Raw genomic sequence first — 20547 nt, 5'->3', positions numbered from 1 at the left:
TTTGGAGACTATCCTAACCTTGTAGTTGACCATCTACAATGCACAAGTACATGGCAATTATTTGTCCAAGACAAACTAGGATCTGGCGTCCGTAATCATCTCATCGCACGATGTGGACCAAACGTGCTAGTTACATGGTACTCGAACCTATCTGTTTCCACCTTTTTTTTTCTTTAAAAAATTCCATGAAGCATCATTGTCAGTTACCCATCAATTTGTTGACCTTAAGAGAATTTAGTACTTTCTATTTCAACATATTTTTTTATAATAAAAGTATCTCAGATTTGCATCAAAGAGAGGGATGGTCAAGCTGCCTATGCTAGCACTGCCACGACGTAGTCTTGTAAGCATCAAATAAATTGCAGCTGACGCAAGTCTCCCGGCTGTATCTGACCTCCAACCTATAGTACATAATCATACACGGGCTTACTTCAAAAGTGGATAACATTCGTATGAATAAATAAATAAACTAGCTAGGTCCACCAAATTTGGCTGCATTCACAATCCAACAGACCTCGCACAAGTAGAGAAAAATGGAGAGATCAACCAGCTGTACAGAATTCAAAACAAGAGTTAAGATCATGTCCATGATGGACAACTGCGGTTGCAATAGAGTTATCTCATAGGAGCAGCACATAAGTAGAGAAAAATGGAGAGATCAACCATTTTTTTTAAAAAAAAATAGCCTGTCAAACTGAAGAGAAGATGGCCGGCTGGAAATGCAGTAAAATACACACAAGTAAACCAAATCGCGCAAAATTAGATCAAGATAAGATATTCTTTACATCTCCCTCCAAAGATGAATTTTTGTATGAAGCAATTGAACGGAATAATTCAAACAAGAGAGGTGCGTCATCCCCGCAAACATATAGAAAAGTTCAACCACTCACTGACTGTCAGCAGATGGGCAAATATGCAGGAGAAATGAGATCAAGCTGCAAAATACGAAGGACGTAGTGTTTAGATCTAAATTTAGCATTTATCCAAAAATAACTTCAGAAAAGAATGCAGCAATGCTGTTGCTCACAAAAGTCGACGGATTATGTGTAAGGGAGAAGCTATGCATTGTCGCATTGTACTTGGAATGCTACTGCAACATTTCATTTTGATAAACTTCAATAGTGATCAAATTAAACAAACCCCCATATGCAATTGAAAATTGGGAATAACAGAAGTCTAAGCTTTGAAAAATTAAATTTGTTAACAAATCATCTCAGTAGTTTGCACAGCCATAAAACACTTATAATAATGATGCAGGTCAATGCTTTCATCAAGCATTGAATTGTGCATTTCAAAGAACACAGAACATCTTTCTTACCTTTTAGGCTGCATTGCATAAGACCTAAAAGTAAAATTTGGTTCCTTGCTGTTAAGCTCAGACCTCATTGGCTCTTTGGTATTGACACGGAATATTTATATGTAGGCGAGAGCGACAATAGGGTGCTAAACATTTGAGGATGAACTTATGACCAGGGCAGCAGAGCATAAGACAGCTAAGATCTCATTGAACCTGTTTCTTGTAAGCATCTCTATTGTTCTTCAATAATGCAAAAAGGTCAAATCATCTTCGTACAGTCCATGTGCTTATCTAAAAGCCGCCATGGAAATGTAAAGTAAAAGAGAAAGAACAGCTTCCGTACAGGGAAACGACACAAACTAAGTAGAATCGGTCAGAGCACACAACAATGAAGTTAAAACTGCATGTTTGCTGTTCAGTATTGCTGGAAGGACATCACTAAACTTAACTTCCGTACTTTGAACTAGCAAATGCAAACAAGAAAAGTGCAAAAAGAAAACAAAGAAATGTAAAATGCCCTAAACACCCTGGTCCCTTTTTGATCCTCTTACAGAGGTTCCCTTTTCTGCCTTTATTTCCATGTTGACTCAGTAAATTTTTCATGTGTCTACGCTTCTCCATACCTTTGGGAAAAGAAAAGAATGCTGACTAATATGTTCCAAAAGAACGCTTCTCCATACCTGTCATCTCATCTTCATTGTAATGATAGTGACCCTACTTCTGTTGTATTATTGCATCAGTAATGAGATGTACACGACGAACTCAACCAATCAAATCACAGAATCTCACCTCAGGTTCAAGAAATCACAAGCCACAAGTGTATGGCGAACTGAGTTTGAATCCTAAGAAAGGCATAACTTGTGAAAACTTTGAAAACTTAGGGCAGGAGGCCATCGAGAAGAATAAATTTAGTATGTACGGCCGGGCTGCGGCTAGCGGCGGCCCCGGCGTGGGCATCGGGCGCGCCGCGCTGGAGGAGGGCGGCGTGGAGCTGGCGCAGCACCTAGCACCGGGCAGCCGCGCAGCCGGCCGCCGCCCTGCCACCCCCTCTCTCACCGCCCCGCCGCCGAAGATCGCTGACACGAAGGACCGCCTCTGCGCGGCCTTCTTCCTGCCGCCGCCCTCCTCCACAGGCTCGTCGGCGCGGAAGGCGGCCGCGGCGAGGCTGATCTGCGGCGTTCGGAAGCAGAGCAGGATGGGCTGCTGCTGCGACCGCGACGATGATGAGGTCGCGTACGCACAGGCGTCAGAGCGCCGGCGCGCGGCGTACGGCGAGACGGAGCGCGGGAGCCGCCCCTTCCGCGGCGCCGCCGGGGCGGGGGCGAGCTGCCGCAGCTGGAGCAGCCGCCGCTGGCCTCAGCGGCCTGCGCGCGCTCGCCGCTCGGCAGTGAGCGCGAGGAGCTGAACGTCGCGGCCTGCATGCTCCCCGCCGGCGGCGACGCATGCCCAGTGACGAGCGCGCGAGCCTCGGCTGCCGCGGCGTGGTCGGGGGTGCCGCGCGGGAAGAAGACCACGGCGTTCGTGCAGAGCAGCAGCAGGTCGCGGTAGAGCTCGTGCGCGGGGTAGTGGTCGTTGCCGCCGCCGTGTCCAGCCGGTGCCGCGCGAGCCCGCCGCCGTGTCCATCCGGCGCCGCACGGTCTCCAGGTCCACATGCACGCCCAAGCTTATCCGAGATTTCCACATCCAGAGACCCGCTAATCAAGGGGTGGGGCCCACGGCCTGACATTGCACCGGCCTGACACATGCGAGCAGAAGAGGACGATGACTCAGTGTCGGCGTCGTTCCCGTCGCTCCCAGCAAGCAGAAGAAAGAAGAAAGGGTGCGTGGACGACACACGCGCGGGGTGGAGAAGAGAGACGCGAGGGGTATCGGCGGTCATTTGACATTGCTACGCTGACTCGGATACACACCGGAGCGAGGATGTGGCGTGCCACGTGAGTCAGAGTGGTAAAAATGTAAAGATTTTCTCTCTCCACTGCTAAAAACGTAGTGCCAAAAACAAGATTTTCTCTCTTCACTGTTAAAAACGTAGTGCCAAAAACAAGAATGCTATCTCAGGAGGTGGCAATCGTTATAATGGTATATAGTTAAGATCCCCGTGGTATTGAGGTCAGAGAACTGCACTCACCAGCATTGGACTAGATCTGCCTATCTCTGACAGGATCATGTCAATACTCAACATTGAACTCTGCTTGACAATGCAAATGCAAATGTACTAAACTTTCAAAAAAAATGCAAATGTACTGGGGCTTGTCCCAAGAACTATAAAAATACTGCAGATGACAGAACTATAATTCTCAAAAGGCAGCAGATTTCAATTCCCACTGGTAGGGGGAAAAGGATATCATCATGGTTGGTTTGCTGCAGTGACACTGCAACTGTAAGCCCTACCCCTCGCTCAAACTGTCGCTACTCAACACAGCAGAGCGGCCAAAGCGGCTGAATTTCGCTGTCTGCCCATGAGGCCGCGACCGAGCATCACGGCCCCGCATCGTGGCAGCACGCTACCCTCGGGTTCTCAGGAGGGGAGCGCGCGGCCATGGGCAATGTTCCGTCAGTGCAAGGGAGCTCAAATCTGAACGAGCAAACAAAGCGGCGGAAGAAATCCTAGCAGGTGGACACGAATGGTCGGTGGAAAGAGCGCATCCGAACTCTACTGCGCTGCGGGTGGAAGTCCGCGCTGACTGACGAACGGCGAAATGGTCCATCTGAAAGCAAGGGGAGGGGGGGAGGGGGGGGGGGGGGGGCACCGCCGCCGGGGAGGAGAGGAGACTGACCTGACCATCCAGATGTATGGCCTGCGACGGCGCGCGGCGAGATGGGGATGCGCGGTCGACGGTGAGCTCGGAGGGAGGCGGCCGAGGAGAGGAGGGGACTCGGCGGCTGATCCGATCAGGCGGTGGAAAAGGAAGTTGCCGGAAGTTTCTAGGCGGTTTTTTTATTTTTTTATTTTTTATTTCCGTTCTTTATAAAAATATATTTTCGATATGAAAATTTACAGAAATATACCCGGCCGCCCAGCTGCCGGGCGGCCGGGACCTGACCGCCGGCGGCCGGGCGGCAGTGGCTTATCCGCAGAAAAAACTCGAAAAATAATTGCAGACATGTCCCTGGGACCGTGCGGCCGGCCCCCCCTACCGCCCGGCAGCTGGGCGACCGGGCTGCCCCTCACCTAGGGCTGGAAAAATAGCTCGAGGCTTGCGAGCTGGCTCGAGCTCGCTTCGGCTCGGCAAGGCTCGGAGCGTCTCGCGAGCCTCCAACGAGTCGAGCCGAGCCTACTTCTTAGCCTCGTGAAAATGACAGCCGAGCCGAGCCGGCTCGCGAGCGCAGTCCACTGAGCCTCATAATGGTTCATAGGCTATTATGAAACACTCTAACCCTAACCTGTGGTGTAACAATACCAATATTAATCTATATCTATGCTTAATATGATTATTGTTTATTGATTACTTTCATTTCAACACATGTATGCGCTTTATATATTTATATGCACTAGTCAATGTCTTATAATGTGTATACTAAATGCATAGTATATATTTTGTGCCAGGCTCGCAGGCTCGAGCCGGCTCGCGAGCCGGCTTCGAGCCGAGCCGAGCCTCCTTAGCGAGCTCGCCAAACTATCGAGTCGAGCCAAGCTCGGCTCGCTCATGCACCGAGCCTCGCCGAGCCGAGCCTGGCTCGGCTCGTTTCCGGCCCTACCCTCACACCCATTTAGCTTACTAAAAATCCAGAAAAAAAGAAAAGAGAGGGAGGGGTGAGGGTGAGGCAAAGCGGCGAAGCCCTGTCAGATTTCAAGCCGGCGACTTTAGGTAACTAAAATTTTCTACATTTTATAAATATATTATGTTGTAATTATTTTTTTTAACAGTAGATTAGCAATCAGTTCAATTATTATTAGGAGTGATTAGTGGTACATTTAGGTGCAGTTACTTATAATGATTAGCGTTGATATAGTACATTTTAGTGTTAGATTTAGTATTAGAAAATACTAGAAAATTGTTAGACAAGTATTAGAAAATCAAAAAAATGCAAGATAATATTAGAAAATTGTAGAAAATTATAGAAAATTGTAGAAAATTATAGAAAATGTTAGAAAATGTTTAGAAAATGTTAGAAAACAGTTTAGCAATCAGTTTAATTATTGTTAGGAGTGATTAGTGGTACATTTAGGTGTAGTTACTGATAATGATTAGTGTTGATATAGTATATTAGCAATCTGATTGATCACTTGTGATTGCCAAGGCTCAACACCATGGCATCCTCAGGATCCACGTACATTCCATGGAATAAGGTGACGGAAACAGTCCTCCAAGGAGTCCAGGTGCCTATGTGTTTTTGCGGATCCTTGTGCAAACTAATGAAATCAAGGGTTTTGGGGGACGACTTTGGCAAGAGATTCTTCATGTGTGAGAATTACGAGTACGACCCGCCCAAGCATTACGGCAAGGACCGAGCAAAGGTACTACAAAACACTATCAGAGTTTGTCACTTTCAGATCTAGTAATGACTTCTAACATGATTTGGGGAAAGACTCCACCGCCTCTATGTGATTTCGTGCAGTGGTTAGACACCGAGCAATCTCAGCAGGATAAGGACCACGTGGAGTGTCAAGCAAGGTGGGCTGCACAAAGGTGGCAACGAATGCTGCATGAAGAACAGATGGAGGAGAAGCGCAAGAAAAACCAGAAAGAGATTCAGAAGAGGATTGCAGAAGTGGAACGTCAGAAGGCAGAAGAACGTGAAGCTGATAGGGAGAGGAAGCGAGAGAGGGCCCGTCGTGCTAAGGAAGCAGGGTCTGAAGCTATTAGGAAGGGAAAATATCCCCGGTGTACTCAGTAAAACATCACCATGTAATCCCAGCATTTTACATTTCCTAAGGCATGTTAGGTTTACTCACAACACGAGGTTATTGTGTTGCACATGTCATGCTTTTCATTGTTCAAGTATCTAGTAGTACGAACGCCTTAGGCCTCTGCTTTGTAATCGTAGCATTGTTTACAAAACTGTATTGCAAATCGAAAATTTATGATTCGTAACTACCCTTCTATTTTCAGTACACTTTCTAGTTTTTCCAGTGAGATATGAATTTTGAGTTACCACTCTCTTCTGTGTTCTTGGATTGTTCTTCCAGCCATCATATATATAATCAGGGAGCGTACAGTGGAAACTCTATTAAATGCATGAACACTTTTCATCTTGTACAAGTGGAGTCTTTGATTTTTCTTTTCATAATTCTTCAAGGAGAGTTGAAAAGTACAGAACAACTCTAAGGAAAATATTAATTACAGAAACTTTTCCTTTTGCTACCGAAGGAACTTGACTTCAGATGATGATGCCTTTCTCCTTTACGGATGCTCTTATCTTGATTTTCTTCTCTGCAATCCCATCTGGTCAACCAGTAAAAGACCTTCAAGCTAAACACAGAACAATTCAAATAAAGCTTTCAAAACCCAAACGAGCAATATAATTGAACCAACCTACACATTTAGAAATACAACCAAGAAATGTTACTACACAAATACCTTCGTAATATTACATGCTACAATCTGGTGCAAATACATATTCATACATAACAAAATGTAATTATCACATACAGGTCGGAATACATATTCAGACATCTGGTTCAAATACATATGCACACATAACGAAATCTAGACGCGACGGGCTCCAAAATCCGGAGGCAATCCATCGTTGGGATTTCCAGAAGGTCCAACCTCAGCACCAGCATTATCTTCTTGAATTTTAGGGCACATCTTGTAAGTGTGACCATCTGCTCCACACAGGTTGCATCTTTTTTTTCTTCTTTCCTGCCTCAAACTCATCCATTCCGTTACGGATACGAAGTATCCGCCGTCGACCTACCCCTCTCCTAACATCTGGATTGGGAATGTACATTGGAGAGATATTTGGTGTAGTGAATGATCCCAGACTGCCTATGCCATATATCTCATGGCCCCAAGTGTGCACAGCGGTTTCTTTTCTGTAATATTGTGAAACAAAAACCCCACGATCCAACCCAGATTCTGAACATGACGCAATGACATGGGAGCATGGTAAGTGAAGAAGCTGTGGCTTCTTGCATCTGCAAAAAACCTTGCCTTCCGGCGTTATCAAGCAATCCTGAACGACCCTTTGTCTGCGGACACCCTGCCATGTCCTGTCCTTGCATGAAACCTCAAACCTTTGATCCTTTGTGCCCATGGAGACCACTCTGTGATATTGAGCCTTTTTAATCTTTTCTTTCATGTAGTTAGTGACCCTATTACAAAAAATCACACCTGGATCATTAAGTAAGACAGCAGCTGCCTGGTACCGCTCTCTGAAGTACCTTGTGCATCCGTATATGATGAATTCAACTATGCCAACAAGAGAAAATCCATGAACATGACGCATTACCATATTGTAACACTCTGCGTGGTTGGTTGTCTCGATCCCATATCGACGACCACCAGTGTCGTATAGAATTGACCACTTCTCCTTAGGTGCATCCTTAATCCACTGTGTGAAACGTCTCCGACTGGAGGTTGAGGTCCTGTTCCTTTAGCAGCTCGGCGCACATGTTATCTAGCCACCTGCCACAATGCATCAAACTTCCGTTGCTGATTCTGAGTGCACAATCTCTTGAACAAAATCATAAGTTCCATATTCTTGAAGCGCTCATAAAAGTTTGCACCCATATGCCTTATGCACCACCTACTCACAACATCTGGCCATAGAGGAGGTTGTCCTCGACTTCCTTCATGTAGTTGCCTTATTGCTGCTAGAAGACCAGCATGTCTGTCACTGATGAGGCAAACATCAGGCCTTCCAGCAACAACATGAATCTTCACACGTTCAAGGAACCAGTACTAGCTCTCTGTGTTCTCATTCTCAACAAAAGCAAAGGCGATGGGAACCACCTGCTTGTTGCAATCAACTCCAATCATTGTCAGTATTATCCCCTTATATCTTCCTATCAAGAATGTGCCGTCAATACATAGAACAGGAAGACAATACATAAATGCCCTCACACATGCACCAAGGCAGAAGAAAGCACGAAGCAGAAATCCAGGTCCCCCATCTAAACTCGGTACAATGTAGGTATCAGCCGCGCTTCCAGAATTTCTCTGCAGAATTGCTGACAGCATGTGAAGCAAGTTATCATATGATGCCTCATATGTGCCAAATCTCATCTCAAACACTTTTTGTTTTGCCCGCCAAGCCTTTGTATAGCTGATTTTGTATTGAAAACGGTCGTCGATGTCCCTAATTATCAATTTTGGCTCATAATCAATTTTGTCCAGAATCACCCCATACATCTTCTTGGCAACGAAAGTGGATGTGATGTTACGGTGAGTTTGAGCAACAACAGTTAATCTACATGTATGTGGTGTAACAATTGAACACTCCCAGTGTGTCTTGTACTTGCCCTTGTAGGCATGTACTCGTCATGTACAATCGTCATTGACACACTTCACCTCATATTCTTTGCTGCTAGACTTCACAACTCTGAATTCCTTCCTCAACGATATAGCCCAAAGCTTCACAGCATCTTTCACAGCTTCAATACTAGGATACTTTGCCCCCTGCACAACCTCATTCTCTCTGTATTCGTACTCATTACTCCTAATATCCTGTATCACTGGATTTCCAAAACCCTTGCCTCTCCATTCATGTAACACCCCAGTGTTAATGTTTACGCTAATGGCGTGCTTAATCGCTAATCATGGCGTAAACGCATCGTTAGCGTTAATGGTGTTCGCATAGTAAACATCGTTTTAGCCGTGTTTGACCCCGTTTTTCTCGATGATTCGAGCATCAAATCAACTTTCGCCCAAAACCAAAGTTGTAGATCTTTTCTTCCTCTACAACTTCTATTTTGGCCAAATTTCATGTTCCCATATGAAAATTTGAGTCTCGGCTCGGTCTCTCGGCAGTGGAGCAGAGCATGGCGCGTGACACGCCGTGATCGACGCCGTGCCCACGTGTCGGCCATCCTTGGCATCCGTGCCATCGCCGCCTCGTCGTACCTCACGACCTCATCCCATCCCGGGCGCCCAAGACCAACTTCGCTTCCTCCCCCGGCCTTCTTCCTCCTCAAGCAGAGCTCGAGCGAGCTCGCGCCGCTCGCCACCGCCGGCCGCAATACGCCGCCTCCGCTCGAACCTCTCCCGATTCCTCGCGCCCTGAGCTCCCTTACCACCCCCTCCACCTTTCCCGACCCTCACCTGAGCTCTTCCCCGGCCGAGTAGGCCGAAACCCTAACCCTACCGTCGGCCGCCATTGGAGCCAACCCGAGCTCCGCCTCCCTCGCATCAATCCGCTTCTCCGACCACCCTCCGCTCAAATTGACCCCAAGAATGGGTTCGTGGTGAGTCACTCGTCCTTCCCGAGCTCCTTCCCCTCCCCTTCTAGCGCCGCCGCCGGCGGAACGCCGTCGCGGGCGCCATGGCCGCCACTGCTCCCGCCGTCGCACGCCGCGGGCAGAGCCCGCATGGCTCTGGGCCGCGCCACCGCGTGCGCCAGCTCCGCCCGGACGAGCTGGTGCTTGCCCCGCCCCGCAGCGCCGCTCCCTGGCCTTGCGCTGGCCGGCGTAGCCGCGCCACCACCGCGCACAGCGCGCCGCCGCAAGCCGCACGCCACCACGCGCCCCCGCCCTGCGCACGCTGCAGTGCCGCCCCGCCCACGCCCCTGGCCGTCCCGCGCGCGCCGCTGCTCTGCAGGCCGCCTGGCCGCGGCTTGGCCTCGCCTCGCCGCCGGCCGGCTGCCGGAGCGCCGCCGCCATGCCTGGCCGCGCCACCGGCCGTGGCCCCTGCGCGTGCAGGCCAAAAGCAGGGGAGGGGCGGTCTGGGCTCCCTAGCGTGTGGGGCCCAGTCGTCAGCCCCTCTTCTAGTTTTTGTTTTTTTTTTCAAATTCATTTGTGTATTTCGGCTAAAAATTCAAAAATGTGTAGAAAAATGAGAAAAATGCAAAATAAATTTTGTTAGGTTTCTAAAATCGAGATCTTCAGAAGAAAAATGCTTGTGATTGGTAAATGTCACTTTTTCCCCTGCTAAAAATTCAGTTTGTGTTCAACCTAGTTTATTTAATGCCAATTGTTCTGTTGCCCTAAAATTTATGAAAAATTCACAGTGTCTTACTCCTTGCATGTGTAGTCCACTGTAAAATTTTTAGGTGCATGGCCTATATGCATGTTTGTGGATCTAGTGTTGCTCAGTTTATTTTGCTAGGGCAAAAATAAATGTTTTCCTTGTTGCAATAATTGTTAATAATTTTTTCTTGCATGTGTTGTCGTTGTATTTTCATGCTAGTAAATTGTTGCTGCTTTATTCATGTCGGCAAGTTGAGTTACTGCACGTGTTTCGCTCCTAGCCGCCGTTTTCCTTTTTGCGCTGCCAAGTAATCGTTCTTTCGGAGTTACCTTTGCCTCGTGAACACTTGTGTCAGGTCTTTGCACCATTTTAAATTATTGCATGGCATCCCTTTTTCATACGTGTAGACGTCACGAGCGAAGCCGTCTATGAGTTGGTCATCGAGCCGATCCAGGAGCCGCAAGCAGGGGAACCACGAGCCGAAGCAGCCGTCGAGCCAGATCCAGAAGTCGCTAACCCTGCTGACTGGCAAGGCAAGCCCCGGTGCATAACCCTTAATTTCAGTATTCAATATTTGTTATATATTTATTGTGCATTTAGGTTTCTAGGAGTTGATTGGAACCTTAGATGCATGATCCCTAGGTTTCCTCAGTCACTCTACTAGTATACAGGTCGTTAGTACTGCAATGCTTAATTAGGATTCGGTAGAAGACGAGTGATTCCTGTCACTCGCGAGATATAGGTCTTGTTACTTATGAAAAAGTTGCTGGAGATTGTATCTTTGAGAAAAAGAAAGGAAAATGGAGACCGGGCGGAGATGGATTGGTTATGGATATGGAAGTTATGGAAAGTAAGCCTCCGCCTGTGTCGATTGAGGACCGTACCGTTGTTGGCACTACTGATCGAGGATTGAATAGTACTAACCGCATGCCGGGAGTAGGAGGTAGTCGAAACCGGTAAGCTCAGTACCATATGTGCACCGGTAGGCGGACTTGATACTGTCTTCACCAGTGGAGCTAGTATACAAACTCATGGCTGACCCTTCGTTGGTATCGGTGGGGCTAGCAGTCCCGGGTCGCAGGGCAGTTTGCCTATTCGGTGTGCATATGTAAAGGGTTGGTGTGTATAGCCCGACGGGGCATATACGTGCCGTGTTGGTTAGGTCCACCTTGCAAGGTTAAATCGAATCGATTCGCCGTGACTCGCGGATATGAGAACCTTGATCTCTCTATCACATCATAGTAAAGAAGTGGAATGAGTTTGAACTGAGAATGTTGGCTGTGGTAATCTGAAAAGATAATGTGATCAACCATGCGTGCTCTAGATGTTAGGCAAATCTAGTTGGTACCTGATAAACTTAAATTGAGCTAAAATATTGCAAGTAAAGATCCAGTAATAGTAGCTTTTCAGCAAAACAAACTCTAGAGCCAAAAAGCTTTTCATGTCTAGTTATTGGGCTAAGTATACCCATGGTCGGGTAAGCCTTGCTGAGTATTAGAATACTCAGGCTTGTTGTTGCCATATATTTTAGCAGGTTACGTTCCGGAGGGCTCCGAAGAAATCTGCGCTTCGTGGATCGGTCAACCACTTCCTCCGGGTTGGTCGGTCGAGTGGGTCCCGTCTTCTCCGTGAAGTTCGGGCAGGTGAGCCTCACATCAGTGGGCAAGATGTGAAGTTCGTCCTCTGTCGTCGACGTTATCCATCGTTTTGTTTTGAAGCTTGTTTTTAACTCTAAACTGCTTTCCGCTGCGTTGAACTCTAAGGTTTGAATTGTAAAACTGGCTTGTAACCACTTGTTGTAGTTTAAGTTGGAACTTCTGTTAAATTCGGTTTGTAATTGGTTTTGAACGCTTTTGTTGCCGGTAATCATCCGTGCTCGTCTTTTGGCGAGAGTTCCTGTATAATCGATCCTGGTTACAGCAGGCGGTCTGAGTGTACTGGTTGAGTGCAGTAATTCTGGTTTGAGTTTCAGTGTTAATTACTGCACTTGATTGGTATTATTTGGACCGCTTTGTGACAATTCACCTAGCAACGGGTAGTCCTCATCGTCTGATGAGTCCCCACATTCTTCCATCATTCGAGCCTCTTGGTCTTCATTCTGTACAGCTTCCACAATTCCAGGTATCCGCTCACCCTCATCAGCTAAACCTTGCGGCTCAGGTTGAATGACATGCACGTTCTGATCTTCTTTTTCTCCTACCTGATCAGCTATATCTTGCGGCTCAGGTTCTGTGACATGCATGTTCTGATCTTCATTTTCTTGTTCCACAGCTTGGTTCATATGAGATGATGTACTTGTTGATCCTTCACCGAATTGGGCTGCCTTCTGGTGAATCTGAATTAGCATTGCAAGATGCCACCCGCGGTCAAGAGCTGCTTGCATGTAAGTCCGCCATTCTTCGGTGTTTGCTATAAGCATCAACTCCCAGAAATCCCCTTCAGTTCCCCAATTTGTCACAGTCTGAACGGTTAGGAAATGAGTCTTTGGATTCACATTGAATATCTCATGAAGCCATTTGCGTATGGAACCAAAACTCCTCTCTAAGGGTTTATCTATTCCGCACTCTCTTCGTTCAAAAGCTGATAGATCTACTCCATACGCATCATGAGAAATATATCCATCACCATAATGAACTTGAAAACGAAGCTTGCTCGACATATCTGGACACAGAATCATGATATTAAATTGATTGCTAATCTATTGTTTCAATAAAAATAATTGATCGACATATCTGGACACACAATCATGCTATTTGTAAAGCGTATAAGAATTTTGGTTACCTGCAGTCGCCGGCTCGAAAATCTGGCAGGGCTTCGCCTCTCTCCCTCCCTCTCTCTCTTTTCTTAGTTTCTGGAATTGTAGTGATGCAAATGAGAGGTGGGGGGACAGCCAACCCTTATATAAGGGTGGGAGAGCCAGTCGCCCAGCAGCCGGGCGGCCAGTGGGGGCCGGCCGCCCGGCAGCCGGGCGATCGGCCCCAGGGACCTGTCTGCAATTATTTTTCGTGTTTTTTTTTTGCGGATAAGCCCCTGCCGCCCTGCTGCCGGGCGGCCAGGTCCCGGCCGCCCGGCAGCTGGGCGGCCGGGGTACATTTCTGTAAATTTCCATATCGAAAATATATTTTTGTAAAAAACAGAAATAAAAAATATAGAAATAAAAAACCGCAGTTTCTAGTAGGTTCTTCGTCGCACAGGCCCGCCGGGATACGATGGGCCACCCACGGCCCACGAGGTTCTATACTCCGTGGGCCGAGCCGAATTGAGCCGATGAGGCGGGTTTTTTCATTTTTATACTTTTCAAAATTGTTTTTTATAGAAATATATTTTCGGTTTCACAATTTACAAGTTTATACCCTGCCGGGTGGTAGGGGCTTATATATAATTAAAATTTTTGTTTTATCGCATGGAGGTCCCTACCGCCTGGCAGGGGGGCAGCATTTTGCCTACCGCCTGGCAGGGGGGCAGCCTACCACCCAGCAGGGGCGGCGGCAGGCTCCCCCCTCCCAATATAAAAGCCGAGGTCCCCCCACCTGCATTTGCAGCAAACAACATCCATAGAGGAAAAAAAGAGAAACGTGGGGTGAGGGAGGGAGTTACAACAGCGAAGCCCTGCCGGATTTTGGATCCGAACCGCATGTAAACAATATTTCTTAACTTTGTCATTCTAAATTTTTTGTATTTTTAATTCTATAATTAGTGTTTTTTATAATTGTAACCACTTAGGGTTCGGATTAGTTGTTATAATTGAATCCGTACCATGGTTTTAGAAACTGGTTTAATTAAAATTAAGTCTTTGGATGGTCAGATATGTCGAGCAAGGTGGCGTTTCAAGTTCATTACGGTGATTTCTATAGAATTAATCGTGATTCCTATGGAGTAAATCTATTATCATTGGAACGAAGACAGTGCAGTCTAGATAAACCCCTAGAGAGGAGTTTTGGTTCCATACGCAAATGGCTTCACGGGAAGTTCAATGTGAATCCAAAGACTCATTTGCTTACGGTTCATACCGTGATTTCCTGGGAAACAAATGGGGATTTCTAGGAGTTGACGCTTATAAGTAGTACGGAAGAATGGAAACATTACATGCACGCAGTTCTTCAAAGAGGGTGGCCTCTCGCAATGGTAATTCAGATTTACCAGAAGCTCGGTGATTTAGGTGAAGGATCAACACACACAACATATGATGAAGGATCAACACACACAACATTCAAAGAGGATAAAGAAGAAGAGAACGTACAAGCTACAGAACCAGAACCACAAGATTTAGCAGATGAAGACGAGCGGATACCTGGAATTGTGGAGGACATGGAGAAAGAAGACCAGGATGCACAAATAATGGAGCAATGTGGGGACTCATCAGACGATAAGAACGATGAGTGCTTCCCAGTGCTAGGTGAATGGCGTGAAGAGGGCTTTGGGAATCCAGTGGTACAAGATATTAGATGTCCGGAGTTTGAATACAGAGTGAATGAGGTCATACAAGGGGCAAAGTATTGTACCATTGAAGATGTGAAGGATGCTGTGAAGGTCTGGGCTATATCTCTGAGGAAGGAATTCAGAGTGTTGAAGTCTAGCAGCAAAGAATACGAGGTGAGGTGTGCAGATAGAGACTGTACATGGCGAGTGCATGCCTATAAGGGGAAGTTCAAAACACACTGGGAATGTTCAATTGTTACACCACATACTTGTAGATTGACAGGTGTTGTGGGACATCACCGTAATATCACATCTACTTTCATGGCCAAAAAGATGTATGGGGTGATTCTTGACAAAATGGATTACGAGCCTGCATTGATAATTAGGGACATTGAACAGAATTTCCAGTATGTGATCAGCTATGCAAAGGCTTGGCGGGCTAAACAAAAAGTGTTTGAGATGCGGTTTGGCACTTATGAGGCTTCATATGACAACCTACCTCGTATGCTTGAAGCAATTGTGCACAGAAATCCTGGAAGTGCTTATGATACATACAGTGTACCGAGCTTGTCAGGGGGCCAAGCATTTTGTTGCGAGCTTTCTTCTGCATTGGTGCATGTGTGAGGGCCTTCATTTACTTAATTCTATTTTAATTTATAATTCATTTAGAAAATCCTCCAAAATTGGAGGCAGCCATTGCCTTATGCTGCAATATTTAGAAACAAGTTTAATACTATATTTCACTATACAAAACTTAATTCTATTTTAATTTATAATTCATTTAGAAATAAGTCTGTAATAAACTTAAATTTTAATACTGAACTGAAATTTTAATACTATAGCATTAATTAAATTAAATTGCTTTATAATATTAATGGATTCATACGTAACTTACCTGCATATCACAAGTGCGGAATTCGGCAGGGTTTCGTGGTTGCAACTCCCTCCCTCACCCCACGTCTCTCTTTTTTTCCTCTATGTATGTTGTTTTGCTGTAAATACAGGTGTGGGGGAAACCTCGGCTTTTATATTAGGGGAGGAGCCTGTCGCCCCCTCTGCCGGGCGGTAGAGGCATCCATGCGATAAAACAGAAATTTTAATTACATATAAGCCCCTACCGCCGACAGGGGTATAAACCTATAAATTGTGAAACCAAAAATATATTTCTGTAAAAAACGATTTTGAAAAGTATAAAAAACGCCTATGAGGCTTCCCTTGGTGGGCCGTACGATGGGCCGGCCCATGTGGTTTCATTCTCTGTAGGCCGAAGCGAATTGAGGCCCAGGCCCTGACGAGCCAACGACGACGCTTTTCCCCTGGTGGCCGTTTGAATGACAAGGTTCCTGCCTTTTCTTCTCGTCTTCTGCGGAGAAGGATTTTTTTTTCAAGAGGAAAACTGCGGAAAAGGATTCGACGCACATAAACTCTAGCAATACAATATGGTACTCAGCAGGATGGCAATTTTGTATTGCAAGTGGACAGCACAATTTCAGTAGGAAAACATCCATGCATGGGGGAAGAACAAGGCAGTAGATTGCAGCAGAGACTACATTTACAATAACCTCAGGTGAGTACATTTCAAGACTGGAAAGGCCACTCCTTCTCTGGCCGTACAAATCATTTCTCAGTTTGTAACACTAAAAACTGTGGGTTATGGGCAGATGGACACAAGGCCTTCGCCGCCGTGCAGGCATCTCAACATCAGCAATGGAAACCCACTGCTGCTGCTGCCGCCTCCTAGTCAGAAAACTGAGCTTTGTTGCCCCAAAACATGCCCTCACCATGCCACGCCCCGTGGAACCCTGGACAGCTGAGAAATTCCAAATAGCTGGAGTGCTACCAAGTCCAGCTTAACTAGAAAGGAAACAGCGGGAGTAAAGCCCCAAAAGGCATTCATCACAGATCATCCTACCGAATTATGCACCAATTTCATCCTTCGAGCTGTAGCCATCCCCCCTGATGTGCGCCGTCGGTCACCTCCGCCACTCGTACTCGGGCGCCGACTGTGGCCTGCTGTATGGCCGTGATTCCTCAGGTTTGATAGAACTTGAAAATGTGCTCCAGCCCATTAGGTGTGGTATGATGTACTGCACATTTAATAATACGATTAGGTACTATTTTTCATGAGTGTATGCAGGTGTTGCATGCTAAACTGAAAACATGCGAGGCAAAATAAAATTCACATCTTATTTTTTTTAAGTAGATCTGAACATGATTTTAAAAATGAAAATATCTTCATTGTCAACAACCCCAACTTGCTTGGGAAAAAAGGCTATGTTGTTGTTGTTGTTGTCAACAACCCAGACTACAGAAATCCAATATCCATGGTGGACTGGCGCAGCATAGTCAACTAAAAAAGTGGCAGGACAAACGGAGTATTGGACTACATGATGGGGCAGACATACATAATCAAAATAAAGCTGTTATCAAGACAATTCAGTCATTACCGCATGGAAAAAATCGTAATAGAAAAAAATAGATTTGACAGTACAAATCATGCAGCATGTTAATATATGAAGAACTGCAGAAATTGAACCAAGAACCAAGTGCAAAGTAATCAGGCAAATAGAACACATGTAATTTGTTCAGACTATAGTATAGCAATAAAAAAAGCTAGAAGTTCTGAAGAAGGCCCCCCTTAGGAGGATTGATCATTGAAAAGGACATTATACTTACGTTGAAAGTTGATACAATGACAGCAAACTCTCCCTTGGTTATAGGGATGTAAATGCTCTCATCGACGTTGAGAAGACGATTCTGGACACCTAACAGCAATAATGGTCATCAGATCAATTTGTGAGCCTGCTGATAGAACCAAAATATGTAAGAATAAGTTTGAAACTACATACTGAGATTGAAAAAGCGACCATTGCCATCAGGTGTTGGCTCAACCTTAAGAACCTTACGCACTTTACCTTCTTCACTGTTTTCATGAAAAGACGAAATGATAATAAGAATTAGGTTTTCTTGATGGAAAATACCAAGGCTGCATCGACATGGAGAGAGTAAAGAACAAAATAAAAATATAAAATGAGGAACCTAAGAAGATGAAGATGCTTAAGTCTAGATATACTATGCTATATAGACAATGTGATCAAGGAAAGCTGGAAACTTCCTTACGCAATCTTTATTAGAGATGCTGGATGTAATTGGGATTACATTAGCTAGCAAGATTCCCCTGTTTTGCAAACAATTGCGGAACAAGGGGGCAAGGGCAATGCAACCATGCAGTGCATTTCTTTAAACTTATATGAGGCAAATGAATTGGAAAGCAATAATGATATGTCCTCAAACCATATTGACACAGATCCTACTAAAGAAGTTTGATGTTTCCTTTTTATACCACTGGACAGACAACATAAGAAACTAAGATATGTTGCAATTTCTTGGGATAATAACAAAAATGCAGCAAAATTTTATAATCAGATACTCTAAATGAGACCAACCTCCTCCCCTTGAAAGGGTCATGAAAGAACTCGCATGAATCCGTTGGACCAAGAGTAAGCAGGGTTCCTATCTCCCACACAGATAATGAGAACACCTATATAGCAATGCATCAAACAAGGTTGTGTAAGAAACATTATATGGATACCGATAGTCACCAGACCTATTATGGGACTTGCAAAATCATGCAGGCATACAGCACATTTTAGAGTTTTACAAACATATAGCACATAGGCAATAGGAACCATAAAAGATCCCACAGTAAGTATACTATTGTTGAGTAAACAAACGCATGATTCCATGAGTAAGCTTACAAATTAGCAACTATCCAGCCAGCTCCAAGACCGAGCTTCTAACTTAGCTAGAAATTCAACATGCACAATATATTATATATTATACAAGTACAGCTCTTTTGTCCCCATATCTAATGAAATGAGAGCAATAGCTCTCAAATTGGTGCCTTGGGTATCAAAAAGGAAGAAAATTGAAGGCAAAACCTGAACCAATTGGAGCATACCTGCTTGCGGGTCCAGTCATACTGGCGCGTGGCGACGGCGGGCGCGAACTGCAGCAGCACGAACCCCTCCTTGGCGACCTTGTACGCCCCAGACTGCATGCAAATCCGCACACGCACGGAGTGCCCATTAGCGCACGGAAGAATAGCAGAAGCCGCGCGCAGGCGCGAGACGCCGCCCCCCCCCCCCCCCCCCCCCCGCTCTCTCCTCTACCTACATCGAGCGGCACGAACTGCGGCGGCCTGGGGTCGAAGGACAGCGCGGCCTTGCCCTTGTAGATGCTGTAGCTGGTGAACACCCTCCCCTCGTGCGCGCCGTTGGGCGGGCGCCCGTACCCGCCGTCCCCGCGCGGCGGCGGCGGCGGCGGGGCCCGCGGGTCGAAGTAGTCGGAGTGGCGCGGGGAGGCGACGGGGCACGCGGGGAGGGCGGCGGGCCTCCTGGAGGCGGCGAGAGGCGGGGATAGGGATAGGGACACGGACTGCGGGGCCCTGGGGTGGTGGGCGGGCAGAAGCGGCGGGGGCGGCGGCGAGGGGAGCGAGAGGAAGAGCGGCGCCGGCGGCGGCATATCGCCGAACGGGTTGCGGACGAGGAGACGGCGCCGCGGGCGGGAGCGGTGGGGTGTCGACCGCGAAGGGGGTTTATCCTGTGGCAGTCGGTGGAACGGGAAGGGGGAGCCCTGAGGCCGTTACGTTATTGGCTTTTGGCCTACGGTTACATGGCCACTCTACAGTGAGCCCGGAAACCCGGCCATCGCATTCGGCGGTTTTTTTATTTTTATATTTTCATTTTTTATAAAAATATATTTTTGTTTTCGAAATTTACAAGAATATCCCGGCCGCCCAGCTGTCGGGCGGCCGGCGGGGCGACAGGCTTATCTGTAAAAATTTTCGTAAACAAATTGCGTTCGGGTCCCTGAAGGACCGGTCGCCCGACAGCGGGGCGGCCAGCCCCTCAGGCCGCCCGGCAGCTGGGCGGCCGGTCCAGGCTAGCTGGTTCTTCAATATTTTCAGATGACGGAAAGAGCTCGTGTTTCATCTGTCTGCTGGTCTGATCGTGACAGGTTCACTGCTCTCTCTCTACCGAGCAAATCAGCACCTGCTCTCCTTTTTCCACGCCAAGCACAGCAGAGCAATCAATTAGCAGCAGCAGCTCTCTCTCTTCTCTCTCATGCATGCACATTCACGCACTGGCAAAAGCTCTCTCTTCTCTCTCACTCATGCACACTCATGCATGCACACTCTCTCTTCTCTCCCGTCCAGAAAGAGCTCGTGTTTCATCTGCCTGCTGGTCTGATCGTGACAGTGAGGAACAGAGGTGGCGGCGGCTTGAGAGGAGGCACATGGCATGAGGAGCAGGAGCCCAGGCTGCTGGCGGTGGTGTGGTTGGGGAAAAAGAAATAACTGGGGGCATTAAAGAGGAGCTCTGACTGCTGCTTGTGCTATGTGCCGGTGCGTGAGTGTGCATGCATGCATGAGAGAGAAGAGAGAGAGAGAGCTGTTGCTGCTAATTGATTGCTCTACTGTGGTTGGCGTGGAAAAAGGAGAGCATGTGCTGATTTGTTCGGTGGAGAGAGCAGTGAGCCTGTCACAATCAAACCAGCAGGCAGATGAAACACGAGCTCTTCCCGTCCTCTGAAAATATTGAAGAACCAGCTAGCCTGGACCGGCCGCCCGGCTGCCGGGCGGCCTGCGGCCGGTCTTTCAGGGACAGAACACAATTTTTTTACGAAAATTTTTACAAATAAGTCACTGCCGCCCCGCAGCGGGGGCAACCAGGTGCCGGCCGCCCGGCAGCTGGGCGG

The 20547-nt window shown here is 47.0% G+C and overlaps 1 protein-coding gene and 1 long non-coding RNA gene across 2 annotated transcripts; both read right to left on the bottom strand.

Moving 5' to 3' along the window:
* Nucleotides 1-224: 224 nt before the first annotated feature.
* On the bottom strand, nucleotides 225-4208 carry LOC120702591. Its single transcript, XR_005686460.1, has 2 exons — nucleotides 4075-4208; nucleotides 225-935 (listed from the first exon to the last, which is right to left on the bottom strand). It is a non-coding gene; the product is annotated as an uncharacterized LOC120702591 (long non-coding RNA).
* Nucleotides 4209-16280: 12072 nt separating this feature from the next.
* LOC120702590 (single-stranded DNA-binding protein WHY1, chloroplastic) lies at nucleotides 16281-19402 on the bottom strand. The gene is made up of 6 exons (XM_039986450.1): nucleotides 18964-19402; nucleotides 18749-18841; nucleotides 18234-18328; nucleotides 17637-17710; nucleotides 17464-17552; nucleotides 16281-16874 (listed from the first exon to the last, which is right to left on the bottom strand). The coding sequence occupies exons 1-6, from the start codon at nucleotides 19309-19311 to the stop codon at nucleotides 16761-16763; spliced, it is 813 nt and encodes a 270-aa protein (XP_039842384.1). The 5' UTR covers nucleotides 19312-19402; the 3' UTR covers nucleotides 16281-16760.
* Nucleotides 19403-20547: the final 1145 nt, after the last annotated feature.

Source organism: Panicum virgatum, chromosome 4K, assembly GCF_016808335.1.
Source record: "Panicum virgatum strain AP13 chromosome 4K, P.virgatum_v5, whole genome shotgun sequence".
Classification (NCBI taxonomy): Eukaryota; Viridiplantae; Streptophyta; class Magnoliopsida; order Poales; family Poaceae; genus Panicum; species Panicum virgatum.
The sequence above is the reverse complement of the archived record's forward strand: the minus strand, read 5'-3'. Positions and strand labels throughout refer to the sequence as shown.